General features: G+C 49.9%; 1 protein-coding gene across 1 annotated transcript; it reads right to left on the bottom strand.

The window, feature by feature from the left end:
* Positions 1-637: 637 nt before the first annotated feature.
* LOC119957168 (coiled-coil-helix-coiled-coil-helix domain-containing protein 5) lies at positions 638-21489 on the bottom strand. The gene is made up of 4 exons (XM_038784955.1): positions 21383-21489; positions 16140-16280; positions 6883-7034; positions 638-2220 (listed from the first exon to the last, which is right to left on the bottom strand). The coding sequence occupies exons 1-4, from the start codon at positions 21460-21462 to the stop codon at positions 2195-2197; spliced, it is 399 nt and encodes a 132-aa protein (XP_038640883.1). The 5' UTR covers positions 21463-21489; the 3' UTR covers positions 638-2194.
* Positions 21490-21500: the final 11 nt, after the last annotated feature.

Below are 21500 nucleotides of genomic sequence, written 5' to 3'. Positions count from 1 at the left end.
TATTTCTTCTTCTTTTTGTAATTACTGGGGGGTTTGGTTTTGGGGGTTTTTCTTTTTTTTTTCGTTTTTGTTGTTAATACTGTTTTCTTGTTGATATTTTTTGTTTTTGATATTTTGTGAAAATCTCAATAAAAATTATTTAAAAAAAAAAAAGAGGCATCTAGATAATTACGGGAGGAAGAAACAGGTTATAGTGATAGGGCCCAGTGAAATAGGGCAGGCCGGGGCTTGTGTAGGGCCTGTTTCTGTGCGGGCGGCACAGGGTAGCACAGTGGTTAGCACTGCTGCTTCACTGCGCCAGGGACCCGGGTTCGATTCCCGGCTTGGGTCACTGTCTGTGCGGAGTCTGCACGTTCTCCCCGTGTCTGCGTGGGTTTCCTCCGGGTGCTCCGGTTTCCTCCAACAAGTCACGAAAGACGTGCTTGTTAGATGAATTGGACATTCTGAATTCTCCCTCTGTGTACCCGAACAGGCGCCGGAGTGTGGCGACTAGGGGATTTTCACAGTAACTTCATTGCAGTGTTAATGTGAGCCTATTTGTGACACTAAAGATTATTATTACAAAGATGCACATTCTGTCACTTTAAGACTTTTTGAATCATCGCCCACCACAGAAATAAACTGGAAGTAGTCTGAAAACACAAAAATGCGGCAGAATTTATGAAGGAATGGAAAACGATTCAACACAGAACACACATGCACTTCCTGTTAATATGAAGTGAAGGAAATGTGCAGAAAGCTGTTGGTATGTGTGGCAACTAGGTACAACCACCGAGACAGACCCCTTCAGAAGGCCAAACGGAGCTTGTTTATTTTGAATCATGGTTACTGGACGAGAGCCAAGGTTTCTCATCAATGCTAAGTACCCACTGAATATTCCCATTAAGAAAACTGGAAGACCTACAGTAATGCCATTTAATGGGCATATTGTGACGGTGCTGTCCAGGAAACAGGACATCACTCTGGAGGGGGCTGAATCCCGGTGAACGACCTACAAATCAGCGGCCATTGCTGGATAACCCAGCCCCCCACCCTCCACCAACCAGCGAACGGCATCCGTTTCTTTTGCCGTGGTTTTGGCAATGTTTGCCGAACTGGGCCTCGACAAAGATGGCGTTTCTGCTTCTCGGGGACTGTTCAAGTGGGTAAGTGTACAGATTTCACATGCCAGTTTGAATTGACAACAATAGCACAATTACCGCTTTGACTCCGCTTGTCTCCCCGTACGGAGTTTTTGTGGAGATGGATATGGGTGAAGATGACCATTCAGCCCATCGCCGGCCATCCGGATGACCAGACAGCCACGTCCCTCTCAGTGTAGTTGCCAATTGCCTCTTCAATGATTTGAGAGTTTTTGCCTCCACTCTCATCGACAGGGTACACATTCAAGGTAAGCTTGTGGGGGGATAAAGGTGACTTTGCAGCTTTGTTTCTGCGTCTTATGACCGAGCATGTTCGAGCCTAGCTGACCGAGATTGGCTGCTGTGATTAGTGAACAACACCGTTATCGGCGGGTTACCAGGAATACTGATGGATCTTCTGTTTCACTTGCCCATCATTCTTTGTGGCAAAGAATTTTCTGCCAACTACCCAGAATTTGACATGAAGCTGAACGGCCAATATCGTGATGACCCCATGTAACATGGCGAAAAACCAAAAGAGGCAACGAGCAAATATGAACCTTTTCCTTTCATTGGGCTGAAACTTGATGTTTCCGATTTGCCTTTCCTACACTTTTCATGTCACCTCCCTCCAATGTGCCCCCTTTCAGACATTTCCTTTCAAGGGCTTTCAAGTTACAATAACCCAAAGGTTTCCAGTAACAACTTGATCCTCTTGAATAACGTCACACGTTTCGAGCACAGCTGTGGAAGATAGTGACAACAAACTCTTCTGGAGAATAAAACGCGAGGCCAGAAGGTACATGGTTCCCGCCCCACGCGCCCCCCCCCCCAACCACCTTTAGGATTTACGTGGCAATACCGTCCATTGACTTCTTAAAGCTGCAGGCCTATACAGCTCCTGCCATCGTGAACAAGCTCCATCTTAAACACTTCACCAGGCCAAACACAATTATCTTAAACAAGTAGTCTTTTGCTTCTGCTTCCAATGTCGACGGGCCGCACCCATCGCCCACCTCCGACAGCTGTGTGGAATCTATGGAGGTGGTGAAGATTCCAAGTCCGTCGAGCCCTCACATGCCTTGCCGTACAGCCTCCCCTGAGGAGAGAGAGGCAGCGTAAGTTAAATATCAAGGGCAGAATCGCTATTGTTTACTTGATTTGACTTTCTGTGGCGCCTTTCATGGTCGGCAGGAGATCCCGGTGTGCTTCACGGCCAATAAAATACTTTTGCACTGCAGTCGCTGCTGTAGTGAGGGAAAGCAGCCATTTGCACACAGGAAGATCTCAAGATTGGTTCAGGGATAAATAATGGATAGGACACGGGGAAGACCTATGAGGAAAGGTTGAGGCAGCTAGGGCTTTTCTCTTTGGAGCGGAGGAGGGTGAGAGGCGACTTAATAGAGGTTTATAAGATGATGGGGGGGGCTAGATAAGAGTGGACGTTCAGAGACTATTTCCTCGGGTGGATGTAGCTGTTACAAGGGGGCATAACTGGATGTAGCTGTTACAAGGGGGCATAACTATAAGATTCAGGGTGGGAGATATAGGAGGGTGTGGAATGGACTGCCTGCTGTGATAGTGGAGTCGGACACTTTAGGAACTTTCAAGCGGTTATTGGATAGGCTCATGGAGCACACCAGAATGACAGGGAGTGGGATAGCTTGATCTTGGTTTCGGACAATGCTCGGCACAACATCGAGGGCCGAAGGGCCTGTTTGGTGCTGTACTGTTCTATGTACCGTCATCTTTTATAGCGCAATGGAATTATTCACCTCGACTGGAGAGGGCAGAAAGGCCTTCGTTTAACAGCCAAACTACACCACCATTCGCGACTCCTCAGACAATGAAGCAGTCCACGACCAAATGTAACAAGACCCGGACAGAAGAGCTCATCGCCACAGGATTCCTAGCCTTTGACTTGCTCTTGTGGCCACAGCATTTCCATGGTGAGTCCAGTTCCGTTTCTGATCTATAGGGGCAGCACGGTAGCATAGTGCTTAGCACAATTGCTTCACAGCTCCAGGGTCCCAGGTTCGATTCCCGGCTTGGGTCACTGTCTGTGCGGAGTCTGCACGTTCCCCCCGTGTCTCCATGGGTTTCCTCCGGGCGCTCCGGTTTCCTCCCACAGTGCAAAGATGTGCAGGTTAGGTGGATTGGCCATGCTAAATTGTCCTTAGTGTCCAAAATTGCCCTTAGCATTGGATGGGGTTACTGGGTTATGGGGAGAGGGTGGAGGTGTGGGCTTGAGTGGGGTACTCTTTCCAAGAGCCGGTGCAGACTCGATGGGCCAAATGGCCTCCTTCTGCACTGTAAAAGTCTGTGAAGTCGCCTATACAACCCCAGGATGTTAATAGTGAGGCAATTTAGCAAAGGCAATGCCAATGGATGTCAAGGGAAGATGGTTGGGTTCCTGGCGTTAAATGTCATCTCCCATGTTTTTACTCATTTCATTCGGCTATGTCCTCTGAAGTACATTCCCACCCTCGTCGCTATCTACTATATTTCCAGGGTTTTTGCAATCTGTAAATTTTGAAATATGGCCTTTGTATCCAAGTCCAGGACAATAATATATCTCAGAAAGAGTGGCCCCAGGGGCTGACTATGGGGGTACACCATGCTCACTTGCCTTCAGACCAGAAAACAACTGCCCCTGTAAGGCCATTTTCCCATTCGCGATGCAGACGAGGGGCTGAGCAAAGAGAGAAAAGCCTGTGCCCGTGCGTTGGGAACTCATTTGCTTTCCACTGCTTGGGTACCAGTTACATTTAGGGTAATGGAAGCCAGGAGTGATTTCATCCCGGCAATTTTAAGATTACAACTGGTGAACATGAGACAGACGTGGAAAAGCACTCGGTGATAACGCAACAGGTTTATTTGGCGGGTAGCCAAGTCTTGATTAGCTAACCTCAGATGGGATGGCAATCATCAGCCTAGAATTGGCCTGGGTGGCGTAAAGGAAATTATGAAGGTGCCCACTCCGCATTTTCATCCCATGAGCCCTGTTTGGAAGCGGGTACATGTGAACGCGGGATTTTGTTCAGCTGTGATGCTTCCTGCAGTCAAATACTCCGTTTGCCGTCACATGTGAATACTGGCCAGTTGAAGGAAGCCAGTCTCGCTGAGAATTCAGCACCTTCCAGAAGTATAAAACAAAAAGAGATGGAATAGTATGCAATACGATTTTGGTTTAATGTGTGGCTCACACTGTTTCAGGGGACGTGGGGCGTCGCTGGCTGGGCGGGCATTTGTTGCCCATTCCCTAATTGCCCTTTGAACTGAGCGTCGCGATCGGCCATTTCAGACGGGCAGCTAAGAGTCAACCGCATTGCTGTGGGGTCTGGAGTCACATGTAGGCCAGGCCGGGTAAGGACGGCAGATTTCCTTCCCTAAAGGGCGTGAGTGAACCAGATGGGTTTTTACGACAATGGTTTCATGGTCATCATCAGATTTTCAATTCCAGATTTATACTTAATTCAAATTCCATCCTCTGCCCTGGCGGGTTTCGAACACAGATCCCCAGGCAGTACCCTGGGTCTCTGGGTTACTAGTCCAGTGACTATACCACTGTGCCTTCCCCTAAAGTCAAGCACAGACATGCAAACACAAATTGCCTAACATATCCAAACCCAATAGCGGATTCATCTTGTCCTTACATTCCAAGGCTAGTTAATTAGGGCATACAATGGAGAAAACAGGCAGAGATTGAGAAACATACTGAAAGAAACCCCCAATCCAATTCCTCTCTGTCTCTCTGGACTGGTACGACTGGTTATTTGAGAGAGCTGGACTCGCGGGGAGAGGCGAGAGTGACTGATCTTGACATCGAGGCAGCATTTGACCGAGTGTGGTATCAAGGAGCCCTGGCAAAACTGAAGTCAATAGGAATCAGGTGGAAGAGCCTCCGTTGGCTGGGAGCCATGCCGAGCACAAAGGAAGATTCACCCGCTCCACCACCGACCCACAGTGGCAGCCGTGTGTATCATCTACAAGATTCACTGCAGGCAGCAACTCACGGAGGCTCCTTCGACAGTGGCTTCCAAACCTGCAATCTCCACCGCCTAGGACAATGGCAGCCTGGGAACACCACCACCCGGCAAGTCCGCATCGCTTTGTACATCCAATCTTAGAACATAGAACAGTACAGCACAGAACAGGCCCTTCGGCCCTCAATGTTGTGCCGAGCAATGATCACCCTACTCAAACCCATGTATCCACCCTATACCCGTAACCCAACAACCCCCCCTTAACCTTACTTTTAAGGACATTACGGGCAATTTATCATGGTCAATCTACCTAACCTGCACATCTTTGGACTGTGGGAGGAAACCGGAGCACCCGGAGGAAACCCACGCACACACGGGGAGGACGTGCAGACTCCACACAGACAGTGGCCCAGCCGGGAATCGAACCTGGGACCCTGGAGGTGTGAAGCATTTATGCTAACCACCATGCTACCGTGCTGCCCCTAATGAATATTAACTAGCATTTCCTGCTGCAATCTGAGGCCGGTCATTCTATTTTCACGTTGAGTGCAGTTTAGTAAGCACTGTTGTTTCTGTCTGGAATGAAGGAAGCACTTAAGAAGCTTGAAGCAGCGACCTTGAATTTGGCATCAACATAAATGAATTATTGGTGAGCATTAGAATCATCATAGAATCCCTACAGTGTGGAAGGAGGCCATTTGGCCCATCGAGTCAGCACCCATCCTCTGAAGGAGCATCCTACCTAGGCCCACTCACCCACTTGTCCCCGCATTCCCAGCTAACATTTGGACACTAAGGGCAGTTTATCATGGCCAATCCACCTAACCTGCATATCTTTGGAGTGTGGGAGGAAACCGGAGCACCCGGAGGAAACCCAGGCACACACAGGGGGAGAACGTGCAGACTCCGCACAGACAGTGACCCAAGGCCGGAATTGAACCTGGGACCCTGGAGCTGTGAGGCCGCAGTGCTAACCACTGTGCTGACAATTAGGTCGAGATAAGTATTTTCAGCATGGCCGTTCCTTCATTCATACTGCGCTGAACCTCGAGGACTTGCTGGGTGGTGGTGTTCCTAGGCTGCCATTGTCCTAGGCGGTGGGGATTGCAGGTTTGGAAGCCACTGTCGAAGGAGCCTCCGTGAGTTGCTGCCTGCAGTGAATCTTGTAGATGATACACACGGCTGCCACTGTGGGTCGGTGGTGGAGTGGGTGAATCTTCCATTGTGCTCGGCATGGCTCCCAGCCAACGGAGGCTCTTCCACCTGATTCCTATTGACTCATTATCGACCTGCGCAAATGGCCTCAATGGTTACTGTGGTACAATAGCAGCAAGTTTGTGAAATATTCAATATGAAAGAGCACTGCACCCTCCACCATGGAGCAGTAGGTCGCAGCGCGTCAGGGTCTAGTTCCAGGTCAGCAAGATCGGCAGCGTCCATGACCTCAGGGTGACCCCCGAAGCGTTTCACAGCCAGTGAAGTACTTTCGAAGCGTCTCTGCCATTGCGGTGTAGCAAACGCGGCAGCCCGTTGGACTAGAACCGGGGTCCACCCGAGAACGGGGGCCTGGGTTTAACATCTCAGCCAAAGGCCGCATCTCGGACAATGCGGTACCCCAGTGCAGCGACTCCCGAGGCGCAAGGCCAGACTCGATTCGGCGCCGCGGCAATTTGCAAAATGGCGCTTGTTAAAGTTGTGCAGTAATAGGTCTCGTTATTGCGTCCATTAACCGTTGGCAGAATTTTCAAAGTATTGCAAATACAGAAACGCTTTACCTAAAGTTGACACTTTGACTTTGTCCGCGCAGGCCAGGAACTCATTGACGTGGTCTGCGCAGTTGGTGACAGAAGTCTGGTTCTGCTTCAAACACTGTTCAAAAGCCAGGAAGGGCTCTGCACACTCTGCACGGACCTTTTGGATGACTGGGCTGTAAGGAGACAGAGGTCAGTTTCGAGATTTCATAGCAGCAGGCGGTTTCAGGCTCTGTGCGAGTCTGTCTGGATATAAACATTATAACAGGATCGTCTCTGGAATAACTCAGGGATATTAGTGTCCTCCACACCAGTGGATATTGTAAGTCGTTATCTATCAATCTACCATGTGTCCCTCCCTCTAACTCCCAATAGCTAAAGAAAAGGGAGTTTCCCTGTCTTTCCCTGGGAGTTTGTTGCAGCTTCCACCAGTTTGATTCTCAGTAGCCCCCTGATTCTCTCTCCTGCACTGAATACCCACTAATCCCGTTCACCATCACGTCTACGTCTATCCACGTGCTGTTCCCTTTTTTCTCTCCCCCCCCCCCCCCCCCCCCCCCCCCCCCCCCCCCGCCCCCCCAAACCCCCTGCCAGTTCCCTCTGATCTCCTCATGCCGCACACGATTAAAGCACAAAGTTGACAGGCAATACTTCCCAAACTTCCACCGGTACTCTGGCTTTTACTCACGGAAGAGGTGTGACAATTAGCTTCTACTGAACATCCAACCGCTGGAGAGAGTCCGGACTCACTGACTTGCCCACGCCAGCCAGGCCGGCTTCCTCCATCTACCCCAAGCCCCAGCCGTCCCACGGGATCACAGAATTGTTACGGTGCAGGAAGAGGGCCATTCCTCCCGTGCCGGCTCTCCAAATCAGCGTTGTGACTTAGTGCCCATTCACCCCGCCTTTTCCCCACAACCCTGCACATTGTTTCTATTCAAATAATCATCCAATCCCCTCTCGGATGCCTCGATTGAACCTGCCTCCACCACGCTTGCAGGCAGCGCATCCAGACCCCAACCACGCGCTGCGTGAGAAAGGTTTTTCTCACATCACATTTGCTTCTTTTGCCAATTGCTTTAAATCCGCGCCCTCTCGTTCTCGATCCTTTCACGAGCGGGAACAGTTTCTCCCTGTCTATTCTGCCCAGCCCCCTCATGATTTTGGGCATCTCTATCTTAGCCCTCTTCTCTCCAAGGTGAACAGTGCCAACTCTCCAATATATCAGATGCTCCCCAGAGGGCGCTTGCTTGTCTATCTTCAGTGCAAATCCAATCTTTTGTACAATCCTCACTGCACATGCTACATAAGCTGGCATCCCATGAGCCATTGCAGAATTCCATTGTGCCCCTTGAGCCTGCCACGCCGATCAATTAGACCAAGTCTGCTCTGCACCTCGACTCCATTTATCTGCCGTTGCTCCATATCCCTTGGTCCCCTCCTCTCTCACCATACACGGTCCTGGCTGTGCAAGGGTTGCTAATCATGGCTTATGTCACAACTGCGGAGTATGGCGAGGAGGCAGGCCTCACGAGATACCTCGGTCACTGCGGGGATTGGACCCGCGTTGCTGAGGTTAACCCACAGCGCACACTAGCCATCAGGACAGCAGAGATAACCAACCCCTGTGATGCAACAAAAAGATATTAACCTTAGTCTTGACAGCTCCACCAAACCCCCAGCACCTTTCATAGAATTTACAGTGCAGAAGGACAGGGAATTCCTTATTGCTACCACCCTCGAATGGGAGAAATATTTCCCAATTTACCTCGACCAGAATAGTTGGGAATCTGAGAACTGGTGGATATCAAAACTCATTGTAAGTGGACACCTCCCCCAGAGAGAATTATTTTGCGGATTAACCCCGATGACAATTTCTAAGGTGTGGCGTCTTTACACGTGGAAGAACAACAATGGAACATTGAGTAATAGATAATAGCTAAGCAAGGCACGCATGCAAGACGTACAATAAACACGGTGTCCCAAAATAGAAAGAAAGCAATCTACAGGTAAACCCACAGGGAGCAGCAACAGCTTCACTATGTGCAGGAAAATATTAAAGACTGTTCTCAGAAAAAAAAAAAGAGGAGGTGGCGAAAATGAGACTTGAAGGTGTTGGGCTGCAAGGGAATGGAGAGATTGAAACCTGGATATCTTTCAATAGCGTCGGATTTACAGCACAGAAACACACCAGTCATCTAGACTGGAGTTTGAGGCTCCTCCTAGCTCACCCCATCCTTCTCTTCCTTTTTTCCCTCCTGGAATTGTCTAGCTTCTCCTCAAACGCATCCATCAGCCACTCCCTGTGGTCAGGCGTTCCATATTCTCACCACCTGGTGCATACGTGACAAGTACAAACTAAACCCTGGATGTCTTTGTTGCGTCTGTTGCAAATATTTCGAAAAGTCTTCTTGGACACTCTGTGGTTCCTCGCTTTGTTTCTTTTCTTTCACCGGATGTGGGCGTCGCCGGCTGAGGGCAGCACTTATTGGCCAACCCTAAATGCCCTCGAGAAGGTGCGTAGTGAGTTGCCTTCCTCGAGCCGGGGACACCCACAGGAATTTGATCCGGGGCCATTGCGAGAAGAGTGATGTTTCTCTAGGTCAGGATGGTGTATGATTTGTGGTGGGGGGGGGTACCTGTCTGACCTCGTCCTCGCCCACCTCACAGTAGGGTGACCACCGCACAGCCTTCGTGGAGACAGAGTCCCCGTCTTCACATTGAGAATATCCTCTGCACTGCTACCAGTGTTAACTGGGATAAATTGTGGACATATTTAGCAGCTCATAATTGGCCAGCCACGAGGCAGTGAGCCATTAGCTCCAGTATTCAACCACAAGCTGTAAGCTCAGAGGCCAGCATAGCCCTGACTGCACCATTACCATCGATCCAGGGGTTCAGCACCAATTCAATGAACAATGCAAGAGAGCTTGCCTGGGGCAACACAAGGGACCCCTAGAAATCAGGTGCCAACCTGCTGAGGTGCATGTGAACGATGAAGCAATTCACAACCAACAGATGAGACCAAACCTCCACAGGCCTGTCGCATTGAGTCACGGTCAACAGAAAGCAACTGACTGGAGGAAAAGGCTCCATAAACATTCCTGTCCTCAATGATGGAGGAGCTGGTACGTCAGCGCAGAATCTCAGGATTTACAGTGCAAACGGAGGTCATTCAGCCCATCGAGTCTGCGCCGGCCCTTGAAAAGAGCACCCTACTTAAGCCCAGGCCTCCACCCCATCCCCGTAACCCCGCCTAACATAGAACATAGAACAGTACAGCACAGAACAGGCCCTTCGGCCCTCGATGTTGTGCCGAGCTTTGTCCGAAACCAAGATCAAGCTATCCCACTCCCTGTCATTCTGGTGTGCTCCATGAGCCTATCCAATAACCGCTTGAAAGTTCCTAAAGTGTCCGACTCCACTATCACAGCAGGCAGTCCATTCCACACCTTAACCACTCTCTGCGTAAAGAACCTACCTCGGATATCCCTCATATATCTCCCACCCTGAATCTTATAGTTATGTCCCCTTGTAACAGCCACATCCACCCGAGGTAATAGTCTCTGAACGTCCACTCTTATCTATCCCCCTCATCATCTTATAAACCTCTATTAAGTCGCCTCTCATCCCCCTCCACTCCAAAGAGAAAAGCCCTACCTCCCTCAACCTTTCCTCATAAGACCTATCCTGCAAACCAGGCAGCATCCTGGTAAATCTCCTTTGCACCCTTTCCAATGCTTCCACATCATTCCTATAATGAGGTGACCAGAACTTCACACAATACTCCAAATGTACTTTCACCAGGGTCATGTAAAGTTGCAGCAAGCCCCCTGTTAATAAACGCTAACACACTATAAGCCTTCTTCACGGCTCTATCCACTTGAGTGGCAACCTTCAGAGATCTGTGGACATGAACCCCAAGATCTCTCTGTTCCTCCACATTCCTCAGAACCCTGCCGTTGACCCTGTAATCCGCATTCAAATTTTTTCTACCAAAATGAATCACCTCGCACTTATCAGGGTTAAACTCCATCTGCCATTTTTCGGCCCAGCTCTGCATCCTATCAATGTCTCTTTGCAGCCTACAACAGCCCTCCACCTCATCCACTACTCCACCAATCTTGGTGTCATCAGCAAATTTACTGACCCACCCTTCAGCCCCCTCCTCCAAGTCACTGATAAAAATCACAAATAGCATAGGGCTCAGCACTGATCCCTGTGGTACACCCGCTGGTAACTGGTCTCCAGTCTGAAAATTTTCCATCCACCACCACCCTCTGTCTTCTATGTGATAGCCAGTTACTTATCCAATTGTCCAAATTTCCCTCTATCCCACACCTCCTTACTTTCTTCATGAGCCGACCATGGGGAACCTTATCAAACACCTTACTAAAATCCATGTATACGACATCAACTGCTCGACCTTCACCTACACACTTAGTTACCTCCTCAAAGAATTCAATCAAATTTGTGAGGCAAGACTTACCCTTCACGAATCCGTGTTGACTATCCCGGATTAAGCTGCATCTTCCAAATGGTCATTAATCCTATCCTTCAGGACCTTTTCCATTAACTTACCGACCACCGAAGTAAGACTAACTGGCCTATAATTACCAAGGTCATTCCTATTCCCTTTCTTGAACAGAGGAACAACATTCGCCACTCTCCAGTCCTCTGGCACTATTCCCGTGGACAGTGAGGACCCAAAGGTCAAAGCCAAAGGCTCTGCAATCTCATCCCTTGCCTCCCAAAGAATCCTTGGACATATCCCATCTGGCCCTGGGGACTTGTCGACCCTCTGGTTTTTCCAAAATTGCTAATACATCCTTCCTCAGAACATCTACCTCCTCCAGCCTACCCGCCTGTATCACACTCTCATCCTCAAAAACCTGGCCCCTCTCCTTGGTGAACACCGAAGAAAAGTATTCATTCAACGCCTCTCCTATTTCTTCTGACTCCATGCACATCCCACTACTGTCCTTGACCGGCCCTAACCTCACCCTGGTCATTCTTTTATTTTTCACATAAGAGTAAAAAGGCTTGGGGTTTTCCTTGATCTGACCCGCCAAGGACTTCTCATGCCTCCTCCTAGCTCTCCTAAGCCCTTTTTTTTAGCTCATTCCTTGCTACCTTGTAACCCTCAAGCCTCCCAACTGAACCTTGTTTTCTCATCCTTACATATGCTTCCTTTTTCCTCTTGACAAGACATTCAACCTCTTTTGTGAACCATGGTTCCCTCACACGGCCATTTCCTCCCTGCCTGACAGGGACATACCTATCAAGGACACGCAGTATTTGTTCCTTGCACAAGATCCACTTTTCATTTGTGCCTTTCCCTGATAGTTTCTGTCCCGTTGCAGTATCCCATGCCTTCAGCTATTTCGTGATATCATCTGGGGTGAATCGAATAGGGAAAAGACTGGCGTCTGTGATGTGGGGCCCAAAGGAGGAGGCCGAGATGAATCATCCCTTCGGTAGTTTGCGCTGAAGATGGCTCCAGATGTTTTCAGTCTCGTCTTGGTTTCCTCCGGGTGCTGCGGTTTCCTCCCACATTCCAAAGATGTGCAGGTCAGGTGGATTGGCCGTGCTAAATTGCCCCTCGAGAGTGATTAGGGATGGGCAATAAATGTTGGCCTTGCTAACAACACCCACGTCCCAAGAGTAGCAAAAAGTTTGAGAGGAATACCCGGGAAGCGTCACCACGCCCACATCCCAATAAAGAGAAAACACTGAGCATCAGTCCAGCAGAGATCCCAAAGCGACTGGTCGTGCTGAACAAATCGGAGTTCTTTGAAGAGCTAAGAGAGATAATGAGAGACGGTAAAGGCGTATGAAGGGAGGACAACATTGTTTAGAAGATTAGGAGTTAAGGCCAAGTCTTTCAGAGTGTTTGAAAGTGGGTACTGGGTGCCCCACAGCGGTTCAGCACTGTGGGACACATCTGTTTACGAAGCACATCTAGGATTTGGATTCAGGCCAACAGGGAGTGATGTTGACATTTGTAGACGATACAAAAATAGGTCAGTTAATTCGCTAGAAGATCAAAGAAACGACAGAGGGATAGTGATAAGCTGAGGGAAGAATGAGCTGCAAAGTGGCTGACAGAACTCAATATCAGTAAGTGTGAGGTGATGCCGTTTGTTTAGTGGTAGCAGCAATAATTCTACCATGAACAGAGGTAAAATCAGACAAGCGGAAGGATTTATGGGGGGGGGGGGGAGGTGTATTTTAGAAATTAAAGGCAGCACCTCCACTTGATGAAGCTGCAAAAGAAATTCTAGGTTTTACATTAAGATGGCTATAAAATAGAATGTAAAAGCCGAAAGTCAATCATAGAATCCCTCCTGTGCAGAAGGAGGCCATTCAGCCCATCAGGTCTACACCGGCTCTCTGAAGGGACACCCTATCTAGGTTCACTCCTCCACCCTATCTAACCGTTGGACACGAAGGGACAATTTATCCTGGCCGATCCACCTAACCTTCACATCTTCGGGCTGTGGGAGGAAGCCGGAGCACCCGGAGGAAACCCACGCGCACACGGGGAGAACGTGCAGACCCCGCACAGATAGTCACCCGAGGCTGGAATCAAACCCGGACTACCGCTGTGAGGCAGCAGTGCTAACCGTTGTGCCACCCTAATGATGAGAATTATTTTTTTGTTAACTGAGCGAAGTACTGGTATTTTAAATAATGAAAGGATGTGGCCAAGTTTTTGGAGCTGGCCACTTGGAGGTTGAGGCGTGTAGGACAAGGGGCTGTAGGACACATGTTTAAAAGTTAGAGATTTAGAGAAGAGACAGAGACTATGCCAAGTTTCCAATCCGATTGGGCAGAAAGACCTTTCTGACATTTTACAGCTTTCACAGTCATAGGATTTTAAAAAAAAATTAAATTACAGGATATGGGCGTTGTTGGAAAGGTCCAGCATTTATTACCCATTCCTAGATTCCCTTCAGAAGGTGGTGGTGAGCTGCCTTCTTGAACCCGCTGCAGTCCGTGTGGTGTAGGTACACCCACAGTGCTGTTAGGGAGGGAGTTCCAGGATTTTGACCCAGCGACAGTGTCGTTGTCCAAGTCAGGGTGGTGAGTGACTTGGGGGGGGAACCTCCAGGTGGTGGGGTTCCCAGATATCTCTGCTCTTGTTCTAGATGGTAGTGGTCGTGGGTTTGGAAAGTGTTGTTAAAGGAGCCTTGGTGAGCTACTGCAGTGCAACTTGTAGATGGTACACACGGCTGTCACTGTTTGTCGGTGGTGAGGGGATGAATGTTTGTGGATCGGGTGCCAATCAAGCAGATTGCTTTGATCCAGATAAGTGGGGCCTATTCCATCACACTCCCGACTTGTGCTTCGTAGATGGTGGGCAGGCCGTGGTGAGTCAGGAGGGGAGGTACTCGCCGCAGAATTCCTGGCCTCTGAACTGCTTTTGTAGCCACAGTATTTATATGGCTAGTCCAGTTCAGCTTCTGGAAACTCCCAAGATCATGGGGGAATCAGTGACGGTGAAGCCAGTTAATGTGGGGGTGACGGTTAGATTCTCTACCGTTGGAGATGGCCATTGCCTGGCACTTGGTGTGGCACAAATGTAACTTAACACTTGATAGCCCAAGCCTGGATATTGTCCAGGTCTTGCTGCATTTGGACATGGACTGCTTCATTATTGGAACAGCCGAACATCGTGCTATCATTGGCGGACATTCCTACTTCCGACATTATGATGGAAGGGAGGTCATTGATGAAGTAGCTGAAGATGGTTGGAGCCGAGGACACTATCCTGAGGAACTCCTGCAGTAACTTCAATTGAAGCCTACTTGTGACAATAAGCGATTTTCATTTCATTTCATTTCAGTGATGTCCTTCAACTGAGACAATTGGCCTCCAATAACCAGAACCAACTTCCTTTGTGCCAGGTATGACTCCGACCAGTGGAGGGTTCGCCCACTGATTACGACTCCAGTTTAGCTAGGGCGCCTTGATGCCACATTCAGTCAAATGCGGCCTTGATGTCAAGGGCAGTCACTCTCACCTGACATTCAGCTCTTTTGTCCATGTTTGAAGCAAGGCTGTAATGAGGTCAGGAGCTGAGTGAATCCAAACTCAGCGTCCGTGAGCAGGTTATTACTAAGCAAGTGCCGCTTGACACCACTGGAGATGACACCTTGCATCACTTTACTGATGACCAAGAGTAGATTCATGGGGTGATAATTGGCCAGCTTGGATTTGTCCTGCATTGTGTGTACAGGACATACCTGGGGAAATTACCACATTGCCAGGTAGATGCCAGTGTTGCAGCTGTATTGCTTGGCTCCAGATCCGGCAAGTACAGGCGTATCTGGAATGATGATAATGGCGACGTTACCTGTAAGGTACGATTCTGTGAGTATGACTACACCAGTTATGTCAGCCCCAGATGTTAGTAAGGAGGACTCTGAAGGGCTGACAGGTCTGGGCTTCCAGTTGTCGTTTCTAGTGCCTATGTTAATGCTGGATGGTCTGTCCAGTTTCAATTCTTATTGACTTTCAAGCGGTTTAATACAACCGAGTGGTTTGCTCGGCCATTTCATTGCAGCGGGTCTGAAGTCGAATGTCGGCCAGACCAGGTAGGGACCTCAGTGAACCAGATGGGCCTTTACGACAATCAACAAAGGTTCTTAACTGCAGATTTTTATTGATTGAATTTGAATCTGCCCTGGTGGGATTGGAACCCGGGTCCCCAGCACGATTTCTGGATTACTAGTAGTAACTAGCAAAGAATCCTACAACACCGCTACCTCCCCGGTGATTTATTTTTAAAGTGAAGCTGGCTGAGGGGTAAGCACTGTGCCCTGGACACCAGGGAGGACGGCTCTGTTTTAAATTGTGGCATAACACCTTTTACATCCACCTAAAATCTAAATAATCTTTATTGTCACAAGTAGGCTTACATTAACACTGCAATGAACAGCCCCTAGTCGCCCCATTCCGGCGCCTGTTCGGGTACACAGAGGGAGATTTCAGAATTCTCAGCTGGTACGGGAATTGAACCGGCGCTGCTGGTCTTGTTCTGCGTCACAAATCAGCTGTATAGCCCACTGAGCTAAACCAGCCCTCAGCTAAACCAGCCCTCTGAGAGGGAAGACTTGTGTTCAAGTCTCTGGAGTGGGATCCATGTTCTTCTCATTCAGAAATGTAGATGCCAACCACGGAGTGCTTGCCTGCGCCCCACATTCCTGACTCCTCACTAATGGCAGAGCTCCCGCTTGGTCCTCCCGCTTGGTCCTCCCGCGTCTCAACAAACTCACTGTGATGATGTGCACTGTGCCACCCTGGTTTTCAGCTGGTGACAGTCCGCCTGCCACGAGGATGGGTTGGAAGCCACACACTGCCCGTACGCCTCCATCTCCTTTGAACAGTACCGCGTGGTGATCTCAAACGCTGCTTGCCTGCCAATAAAACAAAATACAGTTCAGACACACACACCCGTGGGCAGAGAGAGAGAAAAAGGAGGGTGCAGGTGGAAAAAGAGAAGAGAGGAGAGAGAAAATGAGACAAGGGGATAGAGAGAAAATTGAGAAGGGGGAAGAGAGAAAAGGAAAAGAGGGGAGAGAGAAAAAGAGAAGAGGGAAGAGAGAGAAAAAGAGGGAGAGAGAAAAAAGAGGGGGGAGGGAGAGAGAGAGCAATAGAAAAGAGAAGAGAGAGGAGAGAGAGAGAAAAGAGAGGGTGAGGCAAGAGGAGCGAGAGAGAAAACCAGATACAGCTACAGGAGGAGAACAACATTTTTCAAAAGAGCCTATGTTCTGGGAGATTAAGTGGTGGTATGAATAAAAAGATGATCATTTTCAAGAGCAAAGGAATAACTAACATAACTGTTAACTTTCAGAAACTGGGACCTGGCATTTCCGGTCTATTTGGGCTCAGAGATACAGGGTGCAGGTTAAACAATTGCAGAATTTTGAGGCGAGTTAGGCCCCCCCAGTACAGTATGCCCAAATCTCCTTGATTGATTATCAATCCCTCTGTCCAACACATACTGACTGAATACTGACACCAATACAGAGGCATGTTTCCACAGATCCTGCTTGTTCAGAAGCTCCTTTCAAATTGCAATCAGATTTTCTGGGGTTTAGGGTGAAAGCAATGCCAGGTTGATTGTTTGTGTCTCCTAAATACTGCCTGGATTCTAGATGTCGATGCGGAATTGCATCGTTCAGCTTGCCTTGAACAGGTGATGCCATTGCCTGTCGGGAGAGTTGGCGTCAGCAGTGGGCACTCCCACTGTCCCATCTGCCCTTCCATTGAAACACCAGCCCCGGGCTGCAGGATGCCAGTTGTCAGCCCCTGGAAGACCTCCAGCCACAATTCTTCATGCACTCCTGTCTGTTACCCAAAGCCTGAGGTGCAGATTTCGGAAATTCTATCAAGTCTGATTACTCCCCTGCCCGAGTACCAGGAGGGTGGGCCATGAAGGTAATTCCAGGTCTGCGATGCACCCACAAAACACTCGTGTGTCACCCTGACTCCGCACACCCACCTGAGTCAGAAGGTGGAGTTCAAATCCCACTACACACCGAAACACGTTAATTCAGGACAAATTCCGAGGTGTAAACGTCACCAACAATCTTACTAGTCCACTCACATCTACTCTACGACCAAGAAAAAACAACAGCGCCATTACTTCCTCAGGAAACTAATGAAATTCAGCATGTCCACATTGATTCTTACCAATTTTTACAGATGCACCATAGAAAGCATCCTATCGGGCTGCATCACAGCCTGGTATGGCAACTGCTCGGCCCAAGAATGGAAGAAACTACAGAGTCGTGAACACAGCCCAGTCCATCGCACGATACCGCCTCCCATCCACTGATACTGTCTACACCTCATGTTCCCTTGGGAAAGCGGGCAGCACAATCAAAGACCCCTCCCACCCAGCTTACACTTCCAACTTCTTCCAGAGGGCAGAAGATGCAAAAGTTTGAGAACACGCATTATCAGATTCAAAACAGCTTCTTCCCCACTGTTACCACACTCCTGAATGACCCTCTTATGGAACTGACCTGATCTTTCTATACTTCTTCTCTACAGTTGTAACACTATATTCCATTTGCTTTACACAATGTTTCATGTTTATATATTTACATTGTGTATTTAAGAACATAAGAACTAGGAGCAGGAGTAGGCCATCTGGCCCCTCGAGCCTGCTCCGCTATTCAATGAGATCATGGCTGATCTTTTGCGGACTCAGCTCCACTTTCCGGCCCGAACACCATAACCCTTTATTCTTCAAAAAACTATCTATCTTTGTCTTAAAAACATTTAATGAAGGAGCCTCAACTGCTTTATTGGGCAAGGAATTCCATAGATTCACAAACCTTTGGGTGAAGAAGTTCCTCCTAAACTCAATCCTAAATCTACTTCACTTTATTTTGAGGCTATGCATCCTAGTTCTGCTTTCACCTGCCAGTGGAAACAACCTGCCCACATCTATCCTATCTATTCCCTTCATAATTTTATATGTTTCTATAAGGTCCCCCCGCATCCTTCTAAATTCCAACGAGTACAGTCCCAGTCTACTCAACCTCTCCTCGTAATCCAACCCCCTCAACTCTGGGATTAACCTAGTGAATCTCCTCTGAACACACTCCAGCATCAGTACATCCTTTCTCAGGTAAGGAGACCAAAACTGAACATAATACTCCAGGTATGGCCTCACTAACACCGTATACAATTGCAGCATAACCTCCCTAGTCTTAAACTCCATCCCTCTAGCAACGAAGAACAAAACTCCATTTGCCTTCTTAATCACCTGTTGTACCTGTAAACCAACTTTTTGCGACTCATGCACTAGCACACCCAGGTCTCTATGCACAGAAGCATGTTTTAATATTTTATCATTTAAATAATAATCCTTTTGCTGTTATTCCTACCAAAATGGATAACCTCACATTTGTCAACATTGTATTCCATCTGCCAGAGCCTAGCCCATTCACTTAACCTATCCAAATCCCTCTGCAGACTTCCGGTATCCTCTGCACTTTTTGCTTTACCACTCTTAGTGTCGTCTGCAAACTTGGACACATTGCCCTTGGTCCCCAACTCCAAATCATCTATATAAATTGTGAACAATTGTGGGCCCAACACTGATCCCTGAGGGACACCACTACTGATTGCCAACCAGAGAAACACCCATTAATCCCCACTCTTTGCTTTCGATTAATTAGCCAATCCTCTATCCATGCTACTACTTTACCCTTAATGCCATGCATCTTTATCTTATGCAGCAACCTTTTGTGTGGCACCTTGTCAAAAGCTTTCTGGAAATCCAGATATACCACATCCATTGGCTCCCCATTATCTACCGCACTGGTAATGCCTCAAAAAATTCCACTAAATTAGTTCGGCACAACCTGCCCTTTAAGAACCCATGCTGCGTCTGCCCAATGGGACAATTTCCATCCAGATGCCTCGCTATTTCTTCCTTGATGATAGATTCCAGCATCTTCCCCACTACCAAACATTTGTAACATGTTCTATGTATGGGCGGCACGGTAGCAGAGTGGTCAGCATTGTTGCTTCACAGCTTCAGGAACCGGGGTTTTATTCCCGGCTTGCGTGACTGTTTGCGTGGAGTCCTAACGTTCTCCCCGTGTTTCTTCCGGGTGCTCCGGTATCCTCCCACAAGTCCCAAAAACATGCTTGTTAGGGTGAATTGGACATTCTGAATTCTCCCTCTGTGTACCCGAACAGGAGCCGGAGTGTGGTGACGAGTGGCTTTTCACAGTAACTTCATTGCAGTGTTCATGTAAGCCTAGTTGTGACGCTAATAAAGATTATTCTTATTCATGTATGGAAAGATCTGCCTAGACTGTACGCAGAACAATAATTTTCCTTGCATCTCGGTCCACGTGACAATAAATAATCAAGTCAAACTTTCTTCCAAACTCTCGCACCCCTGACCCCAATCTTTTCTAGGCCAGGATGCTCTCCTTTGGTGTATTCTGCTGCCCACTCCTCCCCCCAGACCGGAATACCCTCCCCCTGTACCATGCCCTCTTCCCAAGGCAGGATACCCTGACCCACACCAGAGCAATATACCCTGACCCACACCAGAGCCATATACCCTGACCCACACCACAGCAATATACCCTGACCCACTGCCTATCAGGATACCCACCCCATGCCACCCACCCCGGGGCAGGATACCCTCCCCCATGCCACCCACCCCAGGGCAGGATACTCTCCCCATGCCACCCACCCCAGGGCAGGATACCCTCCCCATGCCACCCACCCCAAGGCAGGATACCCTCCCCCATGCCACCCACCACAGAGCAGCATACCCTCCCCATGCCACCCACCCCAGGGCAGGATACCCTCCCCATGCCACCCACCCCAGGGCAGGATACTCTCCCCATGCCACCCACCCCAGGGCAGGATACCCTCCCCATGCCACCCACCCCAGGGCAGGACACCCTCCCCCATGCCACCCACCCCAGGGCAGGACACCCTCCCCCATGCCACCCACCCCAGGGCAGGATACTCTCCCCATGCCACCCACCCCAGGGCCGGATACTCTCCCCATGCCACCCACCCCAGGATACCCTCCCCCATGCCACCCACCCCAGGGCAGGACACACTCCCCATGCCACCCACCCCAGGATACCCTCCCCCATGCCACCCACCCCAGGGCAGGATACTCTCCCCATGCCACCCACCCCAGGATACCCTCCCCATGCCACCCACCCCAGGGCAGGATACTCTCCCCATGCCACCCACCCCAGGGCAGGATACCCTCCCCATGCCACCCACCCCAGGGCAGGATACCCTCCCCATGCCACCCACCCCAGGGCAGGACACCCTCCCCCATGCCACCCACTCCAGGGCAGGATACTCTCCCCATGCCACCCACCCCAGGGCAGGACACCCTCCCCATGCCACCCACCCCAGGGCAGGATACCCTCCCCCATGCCACCCACCCCAGGGCAGGATACCCTCCCCCATGCCACCCACCCCAGGGCAGGATACTCTCCCCATGCCACCCACCCCAGGGCAGGATACCCTCCCCCATGCCACCCACCCCAGGGCAGGATACTCTCCCCATGCCACCCACCCCAGGGCAGGATACCCTCCCCCATGCCACCCACCCCAGGGCAGGACACCCTCCCCATGCCACCCACCCCAGGGCAGGATACCCACCCCAGGGCAGGATACCCACCCCAGGGCAGGATACCCACCCCAGGGCAGGATACCCTCCCCCATGCCACCCACCCCAGGGCAGGACACCCTCCCCATGCCACCCACCCCAGGGCAGGATACCCACCCCAGGGCAGGATACCCACCCCAGGGCAGGATACCCACCCCAGGGCAGGATACCCTCCCCCATGCCACCCACCCCAGGGCAGGATACTCTCCCCATGCCACCCACCCCAGGGCAGGATACTCTCCCCATGCCACCCACCCCAGGGCAGGATACCCACCCCAGGGCAGGATACCCTCCCCCATGCCACCCACCCCAGAACAGGATACCCTCCCTCAGTCTCTCACTCACATTGCTGCCAGTAGCTCTGGGCCGCTCCACAAGGTCACCAGGGGAGCGGGGCCAGTCGGCTCCGCCCATCCGGCACCCATTGGCCGCCCTGTGACGCTTTCCCGACCGCCCATTGGAG

The sequence above is a fragment of the Scyliorhinus canicula genome, chromosome 25 (genome assembly GCF_902713615.1).
Source record: "Scyliorhinus canicula chromosome 25, sScyCan1.1, whole genome shotgun sequence".
Classification (NCBI taxonomy): domain Eukaryota; kingdom Metazoa; phylum Chordata; class Chondrichthyes; order Carcharhiniformes; family Scyliorhinidae; genus Scyliorhinus; species Scyliorhinus canicula.
This window is presented reverse-complemented; position numbering and strand designations above follow the sequence as displayed.

Bases quoted from the DNA above. Each gene is read 5' to 3' on its own strand.
- LOC119957168 (XM_038784955.1), bottom strand. From the start codon at position 21,462: ATGGGTGCCGGATGGGCGGAGCCGACTGGCCCCGCTCCCCTGGTGACC. The intron at 7,035-16,139 runs GTGAGTTTGTTG...GTCTCCTTACAG, and splicing joins GCACAGTGCACATCATCACA to CCCAGTCATCCAAAAGGTCC. The intron at 2,221-6,882 runs GTAAAGCGTTTC...CTCTCTCCTCAG, and splicing joins AGTCAAAGTGTCAACTTTAG to GGGAGGCTGTACGGCAAGGC.